Source organism: Arachis ipaensis, chromosome B3, assembly GCF_059453495.1.
Source record: "Arachis ipaensis isolate K30076 ecotype BB chromosome B3, ASM5945349v1, whole genome shotgun sequence".
In the NCBI taxonomy this organism is placed as follows: domain Eukaryota; kingdom Viridiplantae; phylum Streptophyta; class Magnoliopsida; order Fabales; family Fabaceae; genus Arachis; species Arachis ipaensis.
The window spans coordinates 7,539,276-7,557,491 of NC_142438.1; the positions used below are offsets into that span (position 1 = coordinate 7,539,276).

At 30.7% G+C, this 18,216-nt stretch overlaps 1 protein-coding gene and 1 pseudogene across 1 annotated transcript; one reads left to right on the forward strand and one right to left on the reverse strand.

Moving 5' to 3' along the window:
* Positions 1–412: 412 nt before the first annotated feature.
* On the forward strand, positions 413–3,850 carry LOC107628866 (S-adenosyl-methionine 4-1-methyl-2-pyrrolidinyl-3-oxobutanic acid methyltransferase). Its single transcript, XM_088509622.1, has 5 exons — positions 413–472; positions 1,011–1,132; positions 1,243–1,647; positions 2,376–2,637; positions 3,248–3,850. Exons 1-5 carry the CDS (start codon positions 436–438, stop codon positions 3,625–3,627), a joined length of 1,206 nt encoding a protein of 401 aa, XP_088365748.1. The 5' UTR covers positions 413–435; the 3' UTR covers positions 3,628–3,850.
* An 11,184-nt stretch (positions 3,851–15,034) lies between these two features.
* Positions 15,035–16,517, reverse strand: LOC110269348 (uncharacterized; annotated as a pseudogene).
* Positions 16,518–18,216: the final 1,699 nt, after the last annotated feature.

The following is an 18,216-nucleotide window of genomic DNA, read 5'->3' on the forward strand; positions in this document are numbered from 1 at the left end:
TAAAAATCCATCACTTATATTTTGGTAACTGAGTCACATGTAGTATAGTTAGAGAAATTATTTCATCCTTTTCCGAATTAACTATCTTCTTTATTTACAAAGTTTATTAAAAAAATTTTGTTTATTTATTAAATTTAAATAAATTTAGGAAAAGAGAAATATTTATTCAGAGACTAGTGAATGTGAATGGTCCCGCTCCCGCCACGTGTGAATATAAACTGAAGACAGAAAAATGCACGTGGAAGACGTGGTTATGGAAAAAAATATATATAATATATATATATATATATATATATATATATATATATATATATATTAGAAACGTGTAACAATGGGCGTCCGTTTTAAGGACATAGGAGCCTCTATAAATAGATTGAGGTGAGTTGCATTGTTTCATTCATCAGAGAATTCATAACACAAGCAAGCAGTGAACATATGATGAGCACCTTAATTAGCTGGGGTTCAACAGAACGTAAGTATATGTAATATAGTACATACAATGGATCATTTTTATTTTTCTTTATTCTGTATATAATATTTATTCAGGTGCTTTGTGTGAATGAAGGAGGGAAACTAGTTTTATATTTGTGTGATAAAATTAAAGTCCTCAAATGTGAATTTTATTCTTTATGGATAATTAAGTTTTTGTCAGTATTTTAAATTTTTATAAAAATTATTTATATGTAAAATGATCGGATTTATTTAAGTTTTTATTGATAAAAATAATAGTTTATTTGTTATTTATTACATAAAATTTCATGGGTAAAATATGTTTTTTCTATATCTAACTTTTAACATTTTTCAAATTTTTCCGAACATTTAATATGGGTAAAATTTGATTGATTTATTATTATTATTATGGGTAATGCTAGGTAGACAAAAAAAAACCAGAACTTGCTTTATTTAATATTAATTAATTGTCGCAACAATTAATAAATGTTAAATAAGGCAAGTTAAGGTTGTTTTTTGCTGATTTTCTTTAGTTACCAAATATTTTCGATTATTATTAGGTACCAACTGCATTACTACAAAGGAAAGAGAAGACATGGAAGTTGGTATGTCATCACAAAATACGCTGCACATGAATAGTGGTGTAGGAGACAAAAGCTATGCACATAACTCTTTCTTTCAAGTAATAAACATTTCTCTATAAAAATGTTTCATAACAATGATCTTATTATTATTATTATTATTATTTTTCAAATTTTTTATACTAATTAATGTGAGTGTTCTTCTAAGCAGAAAAAGGCAATCATCAAGGCAAAACCAATATTAGAAGAAAGTATCACAAGACTCTATTATAATATTCTTCCCAAGTGTTTAAAGGTTGCTGATTTAGGGTGTTCTTCAGGACCAAATACTCTTGAAGTGATATATAATATCATCAACATTGTTTACAATACTAGCTCCAACTTGAATCTTAGCTCACCTGATTTCCAATTTTATTTGAATGATCTATTTGAAAGTGATTTCAATACTATTTTCAAATCACTCCCTCAATTCTACAAAACATTGGAAGGGAAGAAGGGAAACAAGATTGGTCCATGTTTCATTAATGCAACTCCTGGAACGTTCTACAAGAGGCTGTTTCCTACTTCTTCCATGCACTTCTTTCATTGTTCTTATAGTCTACATTGGCTTTCTCAGGTAAATAATATACCAAACGAACTCATGTTTTATCTAACAAGTTATATATTTTTCTCATTCTTTTCAGTATATTATTGAGTTAAAACCTTGTTTTATTATAATTGAGATTATTGAGTAAACTTAACTCAATTAACCTATATCTAGAGACTATATTTTGATGTGAGAATTGTAATACATTATCTACCTGTTATTAAATTGGATAGATTTTAATATTATATTAGATTTAAAATTGAGTGGATCTATTATGAATCTCACGAGACCAATATTTAAAAAAGAGTTTCATATCGAAAGATTATCTAAAAAGAATTTTATAAAATCTTGAACTCTTTTGTGATATGAGTTAGCTTTTATGGTGATGGTTCTCCCAAAGTTTTGTAGTTTATTATATTAGTGCTTTTGTTGAGAGTCGTTGAAAAAGACTATATATAGAGGGTTCTAATTGATAAAAGGCCGAATAAAATGTCACTGAGTAAAATATTGTAAAATGGAGCTATAAAAAATGCCAACTTTTAAATGAAATGCTATATTATAAATCTCGCAGAACCAATATTTAAAAAAAAGTCCCACATAAAAAAGCTAACACCTGAAAAAATCCAATCTCAAAAGCTAGCAAAAAAGATGGGAGCTATTTCACTTTCATAAATTATTTAGAAACTATATATCCTAAAAAAAAATGTGGACCTTGTAATATGCTGAATATATATATTGTTCCTTTGAATTTGTTGTAGTCTCCAGAGGAGTTGACTATTGATGGAGGTGGAACAGTGGAAAGAGACGGCATATATTTAACAAGCACAAGCCCAATAGGAATGCAGAAAGCATATCTTGGCCAATTCCAAAGAAACTTGAAAGCATTTCTGAAATCACGTTCAGAAGAATTGGTAACAGGGGGTGAGATGGTTTTGACATTTATTGGAAGGCAAAATAATACTTCTGAAATCAGAGCTACTTGGAACTTATTGGGCCTTGCACTTAATGAAATGCTCTTAGAGTATCATACTAAAATTTCTTAACGCAAAAATTTGAAGTATATGTCAATATTTCATGTTCCCTTGTAGTATTTTTTTTTCTTTTCTTTTTTACTTAAAATATAAATTTTGCATAACTACTTTTTTTTATATACTGAAATTTTCTTAGAAAACAATAAAAATTGAATACTAAATTTTTTTAGTCATAAAAGTTTTAAATATCATGAATCCATTTGTTCAAAAAATTTGAAATTAGAAAAACATAAATAATAATTATATATTTATATATATATATATATATCATGTACAAACTTTTTCTTTGCTTCTTCCTCTGACTTTTACATGCACTCATTTCTCTTTAATTTCTCAACATCAATTTTCAGTACTTGATAAGTAAATATTTATTTGTATAGTATTTAATTAAAACTGTTTTATGTATATCAAAAATCAATTATTATATATATTAATTTATATTCTATACATTTGGCTAATTAGTAGTTAATTTTTTATATACTTTATTGTGTAATATTATTCTTTACATAGCATTTAATACAATATAAAGTAATTATACCTTGAATAAAAAATAAGTAGATGTATTATGCACAATAATAACATATATGTTGCATTGTGACAGAATTTGATTGAAAAGGAAACTTTGAAATCCTTCAATATCCCAAATTATGACCCTTCAATAGAAGAAGTTAAAGAAATAATTGAGGAAGAAGGGTCTTTCATTCTTCACAAAGTGGAAACTATCTGGATGGGTTGGCATGGCAACATGATGAATAATGAAGAAGGTGCTAATGGCAACAAACTTGATGAGAATATGACAGGGGAGTTTATAGCTAAATACATTAGAGCTGTTACTGAACCCCTTTTAAAGGCTCATTTTGGACAAAGGATCATGGATGAGTTGTTCCTTAGGTTTAAAGATAAGGCTGCCCAACTTCTTAGGGAGATTCAAATATTGGAATTTCCAAATTTTATAGTGTCTCTTATTAAAAATGCTTAATATAAAGGTATGTATTGTTATGTGGCTCACATTTATTGTTCTTTTATTAACTTTTTTTCTTCCCTTCCTTTCTTACATTTTGTATAATGAATGTTTAATTTGATGCCAAAATGCAAAAAGATATATACTACAGTAATTAGTGTAGTCCTATTTTCATTAATGCAACTCCAGGGACATTCTACAAGAGACTCTTTCCGATCAGTTCTTCCATTCTTTTTATAATTTACATTGGTTTTATCAGGTGAAGAATATAATGCTAACCCATTTTGTTTAGCAAATTTTATGGGATAAAATATGTTTTTGTCTCTAAAATTTATGATTTTTTTTAAAATTACTACCTAAATTTTACTCGATTTTATCTCTAATATTTTAAATTTGTGTTAAAATTATTTTTAGATGTTAATTTCATCTAAAATGTTAAATACAAAATTGAAAATGTCTAGGATAACCCTAAAACAAATTAAAAACATTATGAACAAAATTCAAAACGCCTGGTAGTTTAAACACGAATCGAAAACGTTAAGTATAAAATTGATTGAATTGAAAATATTGCACTCTCTAAATTATAAAGAAATATAAGTCCAAACTAAAATCTACTAATTAGTTTGGTAACTATAATGATCATTTTCTAAAGAGTATTACACTTTACTTTTTTTTTTTTTTTTTTGAAATGCATGAGAATTTGCTCTCGTTAATAGATACACAACAACAATAGTGACAGTATGAAGTAATGTTTTTTATCCAACAAATTAAATTAGATTAAAGACCATAAGACTGCACAAATTTCAGGTTCTAGAGAAGTTGATTGAAGGAGAAGAACTACAAGTATGTGTTAGCATTTTCTCTCAACTGCACCATTTTGTTGAAGAGTTTTCGCACATTATTTTTGGTGCAAGATACCCTTTAATACAAAGAAATTAATCAAATTGAATTCAGGGCCATATCAGACCTGATGCATTTAATGGTTTTAGAAAATTGAGTCTCTATCAATTTAACAAAATTTTGCAGCAAAGTGGGCACTTCTGATTTTGCCTTCAAAAATTGAACCCAAGTAAACCTACAATGGTCATTCATTATTGTAAGAAAATAGTTGTGACCTTATTAGATGTTATTGATAAGGGTCCCTAAATGTCTCTATGAATGAGATCAAAAACTGAATCACTAGTTGAATTGCATAAAGGGAAAGAGAGTTTCTTCTGTTTTGCTAAGTGGCAGGGTTCACAAATCTTATTGCCAGTATTATATGTAATGAAAGGAAAATCTTTCTTCATTGAATGTAAAATAGAATTGTTGGGATGTTCCAATTTATTTTGCCATGATATAGATGTGTTGCAATGATATGTGGTAAAAAGGATGGAAATTCAGAGGCGATCTTTGTAAAAATTTATGTATATGTTAGGCGAACTATATGAAAACACACAAAAATTAGAAAAATAATATCTTTTTAATTTATTTTAAAAATTAAAATTGTTATATTTTATTACAAAAAATCCCTGATTTCATGGCCTCTGTAAAAATATCTTTAGTTTCATGATTTCATCCCGTTATGTTATCAAATGAGGACAACAATGGAGAATTTTTTTTTAACTAATGTTTGACCTTTCCAACCCACATGGAGTGATGGGAGACACATATTCTTGATAAGTACTATGTTTACCGCCGCAAGATTTCAGCACACTTATCTTCTATTCTCAAATTTTCTGGAACCAACACGTGTCATATATAATTCATTTAGGTTATGTTTGATTGAAAAAAAAAATAAAAAAAAAAGAAAGTAGAAAAAAATTAAAAGAAAGAAATTGAATAAATTATTTTTTTTAAATGTGTTTAAATGAAAAAAATAAAAAAATTATAAAAAAATAATTTTATTTTTATAGTATAAAATATATTAAAAAAAAGAGTAATATTAGAAATAAGCAAATATAATAAATTTTTTCTCTACTTTCTTTCTAATATTCGAAAAAAAATTGATAAATTCTATTATTTTTTATAATATTTAACTTTTTCTCTCCTCAACTAACTAATAAAAGATAATTTTTTTTAAAAATTTTTTTTCTCTCTTTTATTTCTTTCCTATTTTTTCTCAAACAAACATAGCCTTATTATTTAAAAGATATTTTGTATTATAATTATAAATATTATTATCTTTAACTGATTTTAATTAATAAAATCGTTACAAATTTGTTATTTGATTTGAAGCTAAAAAATTTAGATATGGGTCAAAATATAATATTTTTAAAAGTAATCTTTTTTTTTTAGATGTAGAGATTGTTTAACAAAACACAACATTAAAGAGTTCAATTTTTTATTTTTTTGAAAAAACAAAATTGGAGGATTTAATTTTAATTTTAAATTATTAAATTTTTTGAGGTAAAAATTTAGATGATCGAATTTTAGTATTTAAATTTTTTTTAATGAAACGTAAATCTAAAAGATCCAATTTTAATTTTAAAGATACTTTAATTTTCTAAAAACAAAAAAATTGAATGATCTAATTTTAATATTATAAAAAAAAGTAATATTTTAATACTAAAAGGAATCATCGATTTGTGGAATGGCCACATTAACGTGAATACGTGATACATTAAAGAAATAGGTAGGATGGTACTCCTATTTAGCAAGTAACAGATCAATTTCGAATGGATCTAATCAAAAGAAAGTGTCAAATGAAGACATGCAACATTACTGTAGGTAGGCAGAGAACAAAACATAACGTCCAAAAAAATTAGACAGAAACTATCTTAAAAAATACGGTTCTAATAAAATCCACATGAAAATTTATAAAAATATATGAGGAAATAAAAAAGAAAAATAATATCTTTACTGCTGTTATTTATTCTTGCCATGTTAATCTATCTCCACAAATATTTGTTTATTAAAACTCATTATGAATGATCTAATTATTTAATTAGTATTTTTAAGATGCTTGTTAATTAATAATTTTAAAGCACTCATTAACCTATGTTAGTTTTAATTAAGTTTTAACACTAGAAGGAGTCTCTGTAAGAGTGTGTTTAAAAACTTTTAATAAGTTAGAGTTAAATAAAATTCTTGAGAGAATTGAATTAAACTCAATTCTAGAATAAAAATTTTGATTAGGAACCAAAAGAATGAAATTGAAATAAATCATACAGAATATGTTTGAAATGATTATTTTGTCCTCTTATTATTATCATTAATTTTTTACTGAGGATAATTTTAGTAATATTATAACTCATAAGAATAAAATTAAAAATCAGACCATAGATTTGATTTAAACTGAAATATGAGAATTAAATTCTAATTAGAATTGAATTTTGCATGATTTTTTACTAACAAATTATGGAAAAGAATTTTAACTCTTGATAAAATTGAAGACATAAAATTTTCAAACACACTCTAAATCTCTGAATCCTCTCTCCCTTTTGAGTGATTTTTGAGTGTGAACTTATAAACAAAAAGGGAGTCTCCATAAATCTATATTTTTTTAAAATCGGATTAGATGGACTTTTTCTCAATCATAATTAAAAAATAAGATTTTTTATTTTTAAAATTTATTAATTTTACACAAGATATTTTTGAAAATAACAAAAAATATTTTTAAAAAATCTAGAAATAAAATTTTAGTTTAAGCTATTTTTTAAAATATAAAAAAATATTTTTTTATATACTTGTTAAATAATTATTTAAATATTCTTATAAAATTTCGTATCAAATATACTAGTGATTTGTAAAAATATATAAATTATTTGTCACTTGTAAAAAATTATATTTTTTTATTACAGTTTAAAATATTCTAACTATTTTTTTGTTAGTAAGAAATTTAAAGAATGTTTTTGTCAATAATTAATAATTATTATTTAAAAAGATGTTCACGGGTGTCACTCTGGCTGTTTGTGTTAGTAGGTCTTCAACCTCAAGTTGGGCCACACAATTTTTAAAACAATAAATAAATAAATAAAATAAAAGAAAGTGGCTTTAAGCCACCGAGAGAGGGAGAGAGAGAATGTCAAGCCTCATTCATTTTTGAATGAGAGAAAAGGAAGCAGAACTTCGGCGTGAGGGAGAAGAAGAAATTGGAGAAAAATGACAAGGTCATTTTTTATCTGATTAAATTGGTAAATTTGCTTTATTTTTTATGAAATTTTAGTATGTTATTTCTGATATAAAGATGAATATTAGGATATAACTTGCTAGTTGTATTGCCTTCTCTTTTGTCTGATCTGAGATACCCACTTTGTGAAGGATTTATGTTGATTACATCAGTTTTGATGATGTATTTTGTTGATTGTTGAGATGCCCTAGTGCTACTAGAAAGACTGATTGTGTACCTATTATTCTGATAGTAGAAAATTTTTTTGGACTAGGTCTCGTGGGTTTTTTGTTCCTCTTTTTTGGAAATTTTCCTACGTTAAAATTCTGGTGTCTGGTTATTTAATTTCTGCCATTATATTTACTGCTTGGAGTATCTTTGGTATTGCCTATTTAATCGCACAAGTTGTGAAAAAAATATTTTTGGTGCTTCAGCTGTTAAACAGGTTCTTGTTTGAACCTTTGTTGAGTTTTTCCAACAAAGTGGTATCTAGAGCTCTGGTTGTTTATCTCTGTGTTGATTAAATAGAAGAAAATACTCATGAACCAAATATGGTCAAATTGAATTCCCAAAATTACTTGATTTAGAAGACCTTCATGGAAGATATGTTGTATAGCAAGGACTTGTATGATCATATGGAGGGGGGTAAATACAAAAATACCAAATACGATGCTGAATGGAAGAAGCTGAATCGGAAGGCAGTTGCTTTGATTGGGCAATGGCTTGATCGTAGCGTGTATCCACATGTTGACACTGAAACGAATGCCAAGAAGATGTGGAAGAAATTGAAGGAGTTATATGAGAGAAAGAATGTGCAAAACAAAGCATTCTTGATTAGAAAACTTGGCAATATGAAGTATATTGAAGGTAAATCGATGTCGGGGCACTTGAACATTTTTTAGGAGACGGTAAACTAACTGACAAATAATGAAATTACTTTAAATGATGAGTTGCAAGCCTTGTTGTTGTTGTTGAGCTCTTTGCCTGATAGTTGGGAAGTTCTGGTTGTAACACTGACTAACTCAGCTCCAAAAGGAAAGTTGACATTAGCAATGGTTAAAGAGAGCATGTTGAATGAAGAAGTCAGAAGAAGAGAGCAAGATTTGATTAATGCTTCCTCCCAATCAGAAGCACTTGTTTCAGAGTCACGGGAGAGAAGTCAAAGTAGAAAATCTCACAGTTCTGACAAGTCAGAGAGTCGAAGCAAGTCAAGAGGAAAGTACAAGCCAAGAAAGGAGTTTATTTGTCACCATTGTGGCAAGCGGGGGCATATCAAGAGGTATTGTAGGTTCTTGAAAAGAGAACAATCAAGGAGAAGAAACGAAGAGAAAGGTAAACATAGTGATAAAGAAACTGGTGCTATTGTTTATGAAGATGTTCTTATCACATATGATGAAAATTATGTGAATCTTGTCTGTGATGATTCCACTTGGATTATGGACTCTGGTGCCTCATGTCATGTCACTCTGAGGCGTGAATTTTTCACTTCTTATATTGCTGAAAATTTTGCTAAAATCAAATTGGGAGATAAAGGAGTGTGTGATATCATTGGTATGGGTGATATGTGGCTTGAAACCAACATGGGATGCAAGTTGCAGTTGAAGAATGTTAGACATGCGCCAGATATGCAGTTCAATCTTATTTCAGTGAAGGCATTGGATCAAGAGGGATATTGCACTTCCTTTGGTAGTAGAAAATGCAAGATTACCAAATGGGCTCTCATTATTGCTAGAGAAGACAATAGTCTCACTACTCTCTACCGGTTACAAGCAAAGTTGTGCAAAGAAGAGGTGAATGTAGCTGATGATTCCTCTTCTGATTTGTGGCATATACGTCTTGATCACTTGAGCGAGAAAGGACTAAGCGTCTTAGCCAAGAAGCACTCACTTCTCGTGAAAGGTACAATTTTAAATACTTGTACTCATTGTTTTGTTGGAAAGCATGCTAGAGTATCATTTCATAATTCTGGACCTCATAAGAGATCACATGTTCTAGATTTAGTTCACACTGATATTTACACTATGGATGCTAAGACACTAGGTGGTGCATCATATTTTGTTACTTTTATTGATGATTATTCTCGAAAAGTGTGAGCTTTTGTTTTGAAATCTAAAGACCAGGTGCTCGGTATTTTCAAACACTTTCATGCAAGTGTTGAAAGAGAAATAGGAAGAAAATTGAAATGTGTTCAAGCAGATAATGGTGGTGAATACAGGGGTCTGTTTGAAGAGTATTGTAAAGGACATGGGATCAAGCTTGAGAAGACGGTTCCTAAGACTCCTCAACATAATGGAGTTGCAGAGAGAATGAATCGCACTATCAATGATAGAGTCAGATGTATGCTCTCTCATGCAAAGTTGCCTAAATCTTTTTGGGGTGAAGCAATAAGGACTGTAGTAGATCTGATCAATCTTTCTCCTTTAGTTCCACTAAATGGTGATGTTCCAGAGAAAGTTTGGAGAGGGAAAGATGTCTCCTATAGTCACTTGTGAGTGTTCGGCTGCAGAGCTTTTGTTCACATTCCAAGAGATGAAAGGTCTAAACTTGATGGAAAGTCAAAGCAGTGTATCTTCATGGGTTATGGTTACGAAGACTTTGGTTGCAGATTATGGGATCCGGTGAATAAGAAGATAATTAGAAGCCGAGATGTGATTTTTCTTGAAGACCAAACTATTGAAGATCTTGAGAAGACAGATAAGCCAATAACTGTTAGACGTTCTGCTAATGATGAACCTGGTCCTTCCACTAGACCTCCTGTTGATGAGGGAGATGTACAAGTTGATAATGATGGTGATGATTTGCATGATGAACTTACACCTCAACCTGAGGTTCCAGATGCAGAAGTTCCACCAGATGTTGAAGTTCTACCTGAACCACCAGTTGAGCCTGAATTTAGAAGATCTACTAGAGAGCATCATCCTTTTTAGAAATACTCTCCTCATGAGTATGTGATGAACACTGAGATTGGGGAGCCAGAGAGCTACTAGGAAGCTATGTCTGATGAGCATAAAGAAGATTGGTTGAAGGCCATGCAAGAAGAAATGAAATCATTGCATGAGAATCATACGTTTGAATTGGTGAAGTTGCCGAAGGGTAAGAGAGCATTCAAGAATAAATGGGTGTTCAAATTGAAAGCGGATGAAAATGTCTCACGGCCAAGGTACAAAATTCGATTGGTTGTGAAAGGCTTTGAGCAAAAGAAAGGTATTGATTTTGAGGAGATTTTATCTCCAATTGTGAAGATGTTCTCTATTCAAGTTGTGCTTGGATTGGCGGCTAGCTTGAATTTAGAGGTTGAGCAGCTTGATGTGAAGACTGCATTCCTTCACGGTGACATAGATAAGGAATTGAAATTTATATGGAGTAACCAGAGGGTTTTGAGGTTAAAAGAAATGAGCACCTTGTATGCAAGTTGAAGAAGAGCTTATATGGGTTGAAGCAAGCGCCAAGGCAGTGGTACACGAAGTTTGATTCCTTTATGGAAGGTCATGGGTATAGTAAGACTTCTTCTGATCATTGTGTGTATGTTAAGAAATTCTCTGATGGTGATTTTATAATTCTCTTGCTTTATGTTGATGATATGTTGATTGTTGGTCATGACACTAAGAATATTGAAAGTCTCAATAAAGACTTGAATAGATCCTTTGCTATGAAGGATTTGGGTCCTGCAAAGAAAATCCTTGGCATGAGTATCACTCGTGACAGGAAGAATGGAAAGTTGTGGTTGTCGCAGCAGAAGTACATTGAGAAGGTTTTAGAGAGGTTTAGCATGAGTAATTCCAAACCTGTTAGTACTCCACTTGCTAGTCATTTCAAGATGAGTTCGCAGCAATGTCCTACAAGTGAGAAAGAGAAAACAGAAATGAAGAAGATTCCATATGCATCTGCAGTTGGCAGTTTGATGTATGCTATGGTTTGCACCAGGCCGGATATTGCTCATGTCGTTGGAGTTGTTAGTCGGTTTCTCTCTAATCCTGGTAAGGAACACTGGCAACCAGTGAGGTGGATTCTCAGATACCTTAATGGTACTTCCAAAGTTTGTTCATGCTTTGGGAGTGGCCAACTTGTGTTGGATGGTTACACAGATGCGGATATGGCTGGGGATCTTGATTTAAGGAAGTCTACTTCTGGTTATATAATGAATTTTGCAGGGGGAGCTGTGTCGTGACAATCTCGACTTCAGAAATGTGTTGCTTTGTCTACTACAGAGGCAGAATACATTACTGTTGTTGAAGCTTCTAAGGAACTCTTGTGGATGAAGAAATTTTTACAAGAGTTAGACATTAATCAAGAGAATTTTGTGTTATTTTGTGACAGTCAGAGTGCTATCCATCTCAGCAAGAATCCGATGTTTCATTCCAGATCGAAGCACATAGAGGTGAGGTATCATTGGATACGTCAAGCGCTTGAGATGAATTCATATGCACTTGAGAAGATCCATACTGATGATAATGGTTTAGATACGATGACTAAAAGTTTACCTATAGTGAAGTTTGATTCCTGCAAACAGAAAGCGGGTTTGATGGACCAGCCTATCCCCACTTGAGTTGGTAAAGGGGAGATTTGTTGGTGGATCCCCAACCTCAAGTGGGGCCTACACAACTTTTAAAACAAAAAGTAAATAAATAAAATAGAAGAAAGTGGCTTTAAGCCACCGAGAGAGGGAGAGAGAGAGAATGTCAAGCCTCATTCATTTTTGAATGAGAGAAAAGGAAGTAGAGCTTCGGATTGAGGGAGAAGAAGAAATTGGGGGAAAAGGGCAAGGTTATTTTTGATCCAATTGAACCAGTAAACTTACTCCATTTCTTATGAAATTTTAGTATGTTATTCTTAGTGTAGAGATGAACATTAGGATATAACTTGCTAGTTGTATTGCCCTCTCTTTTGTCTGATTTGAGATACCCACTTTGTGGAGGGTATATGTTGATTCCATCAGTTTTGATGATATATTTTGTTGATTGTTGAGATGTCCTAGTGTTACTAGGAAGACTGATTGTGTACCCATTATTCTGATAGTGGAAGATTTTTCTGGACTAGATCCTGTGGATTTTTTGTCCCTCTTTTTTTGAGGATTTTCTCACGTTAAAATTCTGGTGTCTGATTATTTAATTTTTGTCATTATATTTGCTGTTTGGAATATCTTTGATATTTCCTATTTAATCACACAAGTTGTGGAAAAATTATTTTTGGTACTTCAACTGTTAAAAGGTTCTTGTTTAAACCTTTGTTGAGTTTTTCCAACAGTTTAGAATATGATATTTTAATTTCTACAATCATTGGGATTTATATTAAATAATACATGTGCTTATGATTTGGTGAATAAAAATAGTGTACACATCAATTTTGGAAGGTGAATTATAAAATACGGAGATAAAACTTATACGTAACAAGCCAAATTACGATTGAATTTTTTAATATTGGTTGATATTTGGTATAATGCGTCATTGTGATATAACTGTGTATTTTACGGATATATTAGAGACATAAAAACAAATATTATCGGTAATTTGTAAAAAATTAGAAGAAGACCAAAAAAAAAGAAAAATGGAGATAGTGATTACTGCAAAAACGGAAAATATTTTTTTTAAAAAAGTATAAAATAGAGGGACAAGTTGACATATGATGGAGACGATTTTATACATGGTAGGGCGATTTATAAAAAGAATAAAAATTTAAATGTAAGCGAATATAAATAACAAGTTAGACGGCACTTTTTATGTTTTTATATTAGATTGACAATAATATTTTTTTTTTATTATAGACTGTTGGGGTATTAATTTTAAATGTGTCACCGTTTAATTTTGAATACATAAATTGAATCTTCTGATTTGTATATCTTCTATAATTAAAAAAAAAAACAAGTATAATATTTAAGTATATCACTCATCAATAGGTAGTGAAGTCGTAGTTTTTACCTCGACTCGTTAAGTTAACTCAAAATCGTAATTCGTTGAATTATAAGACGGAATGTAAATATGACTCGTAAAATATAAAAATTTAGAAAAATTTAATAGCAAAAACTGATTTTACAGATAATAAAATAAATCTCAAATAAGCTAAATTACCCATAGAATTATAACTAATATATATATATATATATATATATATATATATATACCATAACAAGTCAAAAGTCACAATTCAACACAAATTCACGAATCAAAACACAAATTCACAACTCATAAGTTCATACGACATTAAAATAAATTCAAGTGGCAAATAAACCAACCAAACTACTAGAATGAACAACTAATTAACTAAAATCTAAACAAGTTATTTAATAATCATTCTATTCTTCATCAGTCATAAAATCTTCACGAGTTTTACAAACTTCTGCATTACCATCTTCATCATTATCAGGAGCAGAAGGAAGAGGTCCTTGGAGAAGTTCTTCAAACTCATCATCATCAAGATAAGGAATTACCAAAGGATCCTTAGAGGCACCAACAACTCTATTACCACTTGCTCCATCATTTAAATCAGGATCTGGAATTAGAGCATCTAAATCTTCTTCTTCTCCATCTTCGTCAGCAACAATCCACTCATCATCAGAGTCCAACTCATCAAGACTATAGTCATAATCAAGACTTTTTCTAGTTTGTTTTTTCTTTGCTAATCTTGAGTTTGTCATCACAAACACAACATCATTCATGGTTTTAGCTTTCAAACGGTTTCTCCTTTTTGTGTGAACCTTTTAAAAGTAGATAAAAAATATTAGTCAAACAATAAGATAGAATTGAAGAATTAACAACCAAATTTATAAAAGTAAAATGCAACTTATATTTAATTACTAACCATCTCAAAAGCGCTCCAATTACGTTCACATCCAGATGAACTACATGTCAAATTCAAGACACGAATTACAAATTGCTGAAGCTCTGGATGTTGATCTCCATAAGAATCCCACCATTGAGCTGGAGTTTTAGTATAAATTGCATTTTGAGCTACTTTACTACCAAAAAACTCTTTTCAAGTCTTAAAATCTTCAAGTTGAACATCCATCTTAGTGATTAAATCTGGATTTTTTGTCATCCTTTCCATACAAGCATAAAACTGCTTCTTAAGCTCATAAGCAATTTTAAAACCAAAGCTATAATGAATTTGAGGATTCAAATAATAGCCTGCAGCATGCAATGGCCTATGAAATTGGTTGCCCCATCTTGCATCAATAATATCCCAAATAGGTATATAACTAAAATATAAAAAAAATTAATAAATTAGTTACAAAATAAACAATTTTTTCAGAATTGAAGTTAAAAATAAACAATAAATTAGTTACAAAGTAAACATTATGAACAACTCTTATGCATTAATTAAAAAAAATAATTAGACATTTTACCTTGTCTCAACTCCTTAAAATGTATCTCGTATTTTTTCCTTTGCACTTGTCATTTCTTCAAAAATAAATCCCGTTGCTGTCTTTTCTTCTGAATCCACCATACGAAGCACATGAAGAAGAGGGTAGGCAGCCCTCAAGCAAATTACCACTTCTTTCCAAAATACCTTATCTAACACCACACTTGCAATTATCTTTTCCTCTTTTGTCTTTGCAAATTTACTAGAAGTCCATTGATCAGAAAGAAACATTTTTATTAAGGAACCTTTGTTGTCATTGAGATATCCCAAATTAAGGTAAGAAGTTGTAAAATGGATCATACCTGGCCTCACCAAATCTTTCCCCTTAGTGTGGATGTGTAGTATTGCAATAAGAGCAGTTCTAGCATATATGTAAGTAGTAATCTTTCTACCTTTATAAATTGTGTCCATGTGAAGTGTTACTTTTTTTTTTCCAAATCTTCTAACATTAAATCAATGCAATGTGCTGCACAAGGCGTCCAAAACAACTTTTTCTTCTTTTTCATTAGCATTTCTCCTGCAGCTTTGTAGTTAGCCGCATTGTCGGTGACAACTTGGATGACATTTTCTTCACCAACCTCTTCAACCACATCATCTATCATTTTAAAGATTTTATCAGCTGTCTTAGTAATATGAGAGGCATCAACAGACTTTAAAAAAATAGTCCCTTTAGGACTATTAACCAAAAAATTTAGGATGGTCCGTCTTCTCTTATCTGTCCAACCATCAGTCATTATTGTGCAACCAACCTACTTCCAATATGCTCTATGTTCCTCTAGTGATTGTTGAATAAGCTCCACGTGTTTCTTCAAAAGAGGCACCCTTAATTCATGGTAGGATGGTGGCTTGAATCCTTGTCCATATCTTATAGTTTTCTCAAACATTCTACTGTATTCCTCGCTCTTTGAAACATTAAAGGGGATGCCATTGTTGTAAAAAAAGCACTAATCTCTAAACATACTTTCTCTCTCAAATTCTTCTTAAATATATTGTTGATTGTTGTTTGAGTACTAATGTGTGTTTTCTTGAATATGTTGCCATCTAGTTCTTTTCTCTTTCTTTTTTCACCAGTAATGTCAACTTCTTTAGTAGATTCACCTGAGCTTGCCCCACCCATGCTTGTTTTCTTCATCAAATTCACTTGCAACCCACTCACAATATCCTACATTTGCTTCTTAACTTCATCACTAACAGCTGTACAAGCCCCAACATCTTTTTGAGTTTCTGCTAAGTGGTGTTTCAATCTATAAAATCCTCCTGAAAAAATTTTATGACAGTATTTACATTGTATCTTCTTTCCATCTTCTCCAACAGATATCCCGTGCTCCCATCCTACATCAGTTCTACTTCCAAGAGCATTCTTAGAAACTTTTCTTTTACTAGCGATTCCAGCTGCACTTCCTGACTGAGAAGCTGGAATGTTAGTCGAATTTTCACTTGCATTAACTTGAGTCAATGTCATTCATGTTCAGAAAAAATGAAAACAGTAAATATTCAACAAATCAATTCAATATCATAGCAAAAATTCAACAATTTAACAAAAATTATAGAATTGTGTTCAATTTCAAGTACAACCATCTAAGTTCAATAACAAAAGTTTAACAATCCAATTTAAACAAAAAATACTAGCATAACAAAAATTAAGAATTATATTTAATGCCACAACAACAATTCAGAGATATAGATAGTTATAAAATTATTGGGATAATATAGGTGATAAATAACGAAGAATTGAAGTAGTGCTTATTGCTGCACAATTATTAGTACTGTCATAGTTGCTTATGATAAAGAATTGAAGATAGAACACATTACAATTACATTACAACATGCACATGTTTCAGGGTCTCGACTTCTGTAGTATGTTTAGCATTGATAATTGTAGTCTTCTGACACACATAATTTAATATCTTTTATTTATACAAACATATATACACTAAAATAAGAGAGATAAGAAATTCAAAAGTACAAGATAGTAAACAAGATTAATTAATGGTTATAAGGTTTGCTTATTCTATATATCATATTTGTTATAAGTCAGATACACAAAATGAAAATGTGTGCCTTAGCTTATGAGACTACTTTACCTGACCAATGACTATTGATAATAGATAATCAAGTGATTATGGCATCAGGATCTCATCCAGCATGCTATATATACATAGCCCTTGGAAAAGTATTTAACTGGATAAAGAAAGATGTGAAAACTTTGTAGAGTTTATTTAGATCAGAGTCTCAAGAGACTTAGGTACATCATTGGGATTTTGCTTGTGTTTGTGTGATTCTGTTAAGGGTTTGTGATATGATTGCGAATGGAAGGTTGCATGCGATAAATGATGTATGTAACTAAGAGTATGAATAAATATTGCTAATTTGATAACAAGAGAGAAATTGAGATAGAGGATAGCTTCTTTTCCTGTAAATAGAGAAGTTCATGTTGTTTACACATTCTACTAGGAGTGTACATGGGTCGGGCCATACCGGGTTTGGCTTAATCCAGATTCGGTCCGAAATATAGACCGAGTTTAATTTTTGGACCCTAACCCGATTCTAGACCCGATGAAACCTACGCACCTTCGGGCCGGGTGAAAATCGGATAAAAACCGGGTGAAAACCGGGTCTTTAGTATGTAAAAATCACCTAATCTCCAACCTTTATTTCACAATTCACATAGTAAAATTCACTTAAAAAAATATAACAAGAACCAACCCTTCTCTAAAATTATAACGTAACCATAATCAATACTAATATTGTCTAACACCAAATATTTAAATCAATACAAATAACACAATATTATGCATTTGTCTAAAGTCTTATGCATTTTAAACATAAAACATTAACTTATAATCTTATAAATGACTAATAACACAAAATATTAAGGTTTACAATATTTAAATTCTATATAAGAATAGCCATCATCCATTACTAATAACACAAAATATTAATTGTGTATGATGATCGGGCCACCGGGCCGAGTTCGGGTGACCCGAGCTATGACCCGGACCCGACCCGAAATAATGACCGGGTCTATCTTTAAGACCCTTACCCGGCCCTAGACCCGATGAAATCACACTAAATTAGCCCCTAAAGTGTTCGGGGCCGGATTGGATCTTCGGGCCGGGCCGAGCCATGTACACCCCTACATTCTACCACAGCTTTTTCTG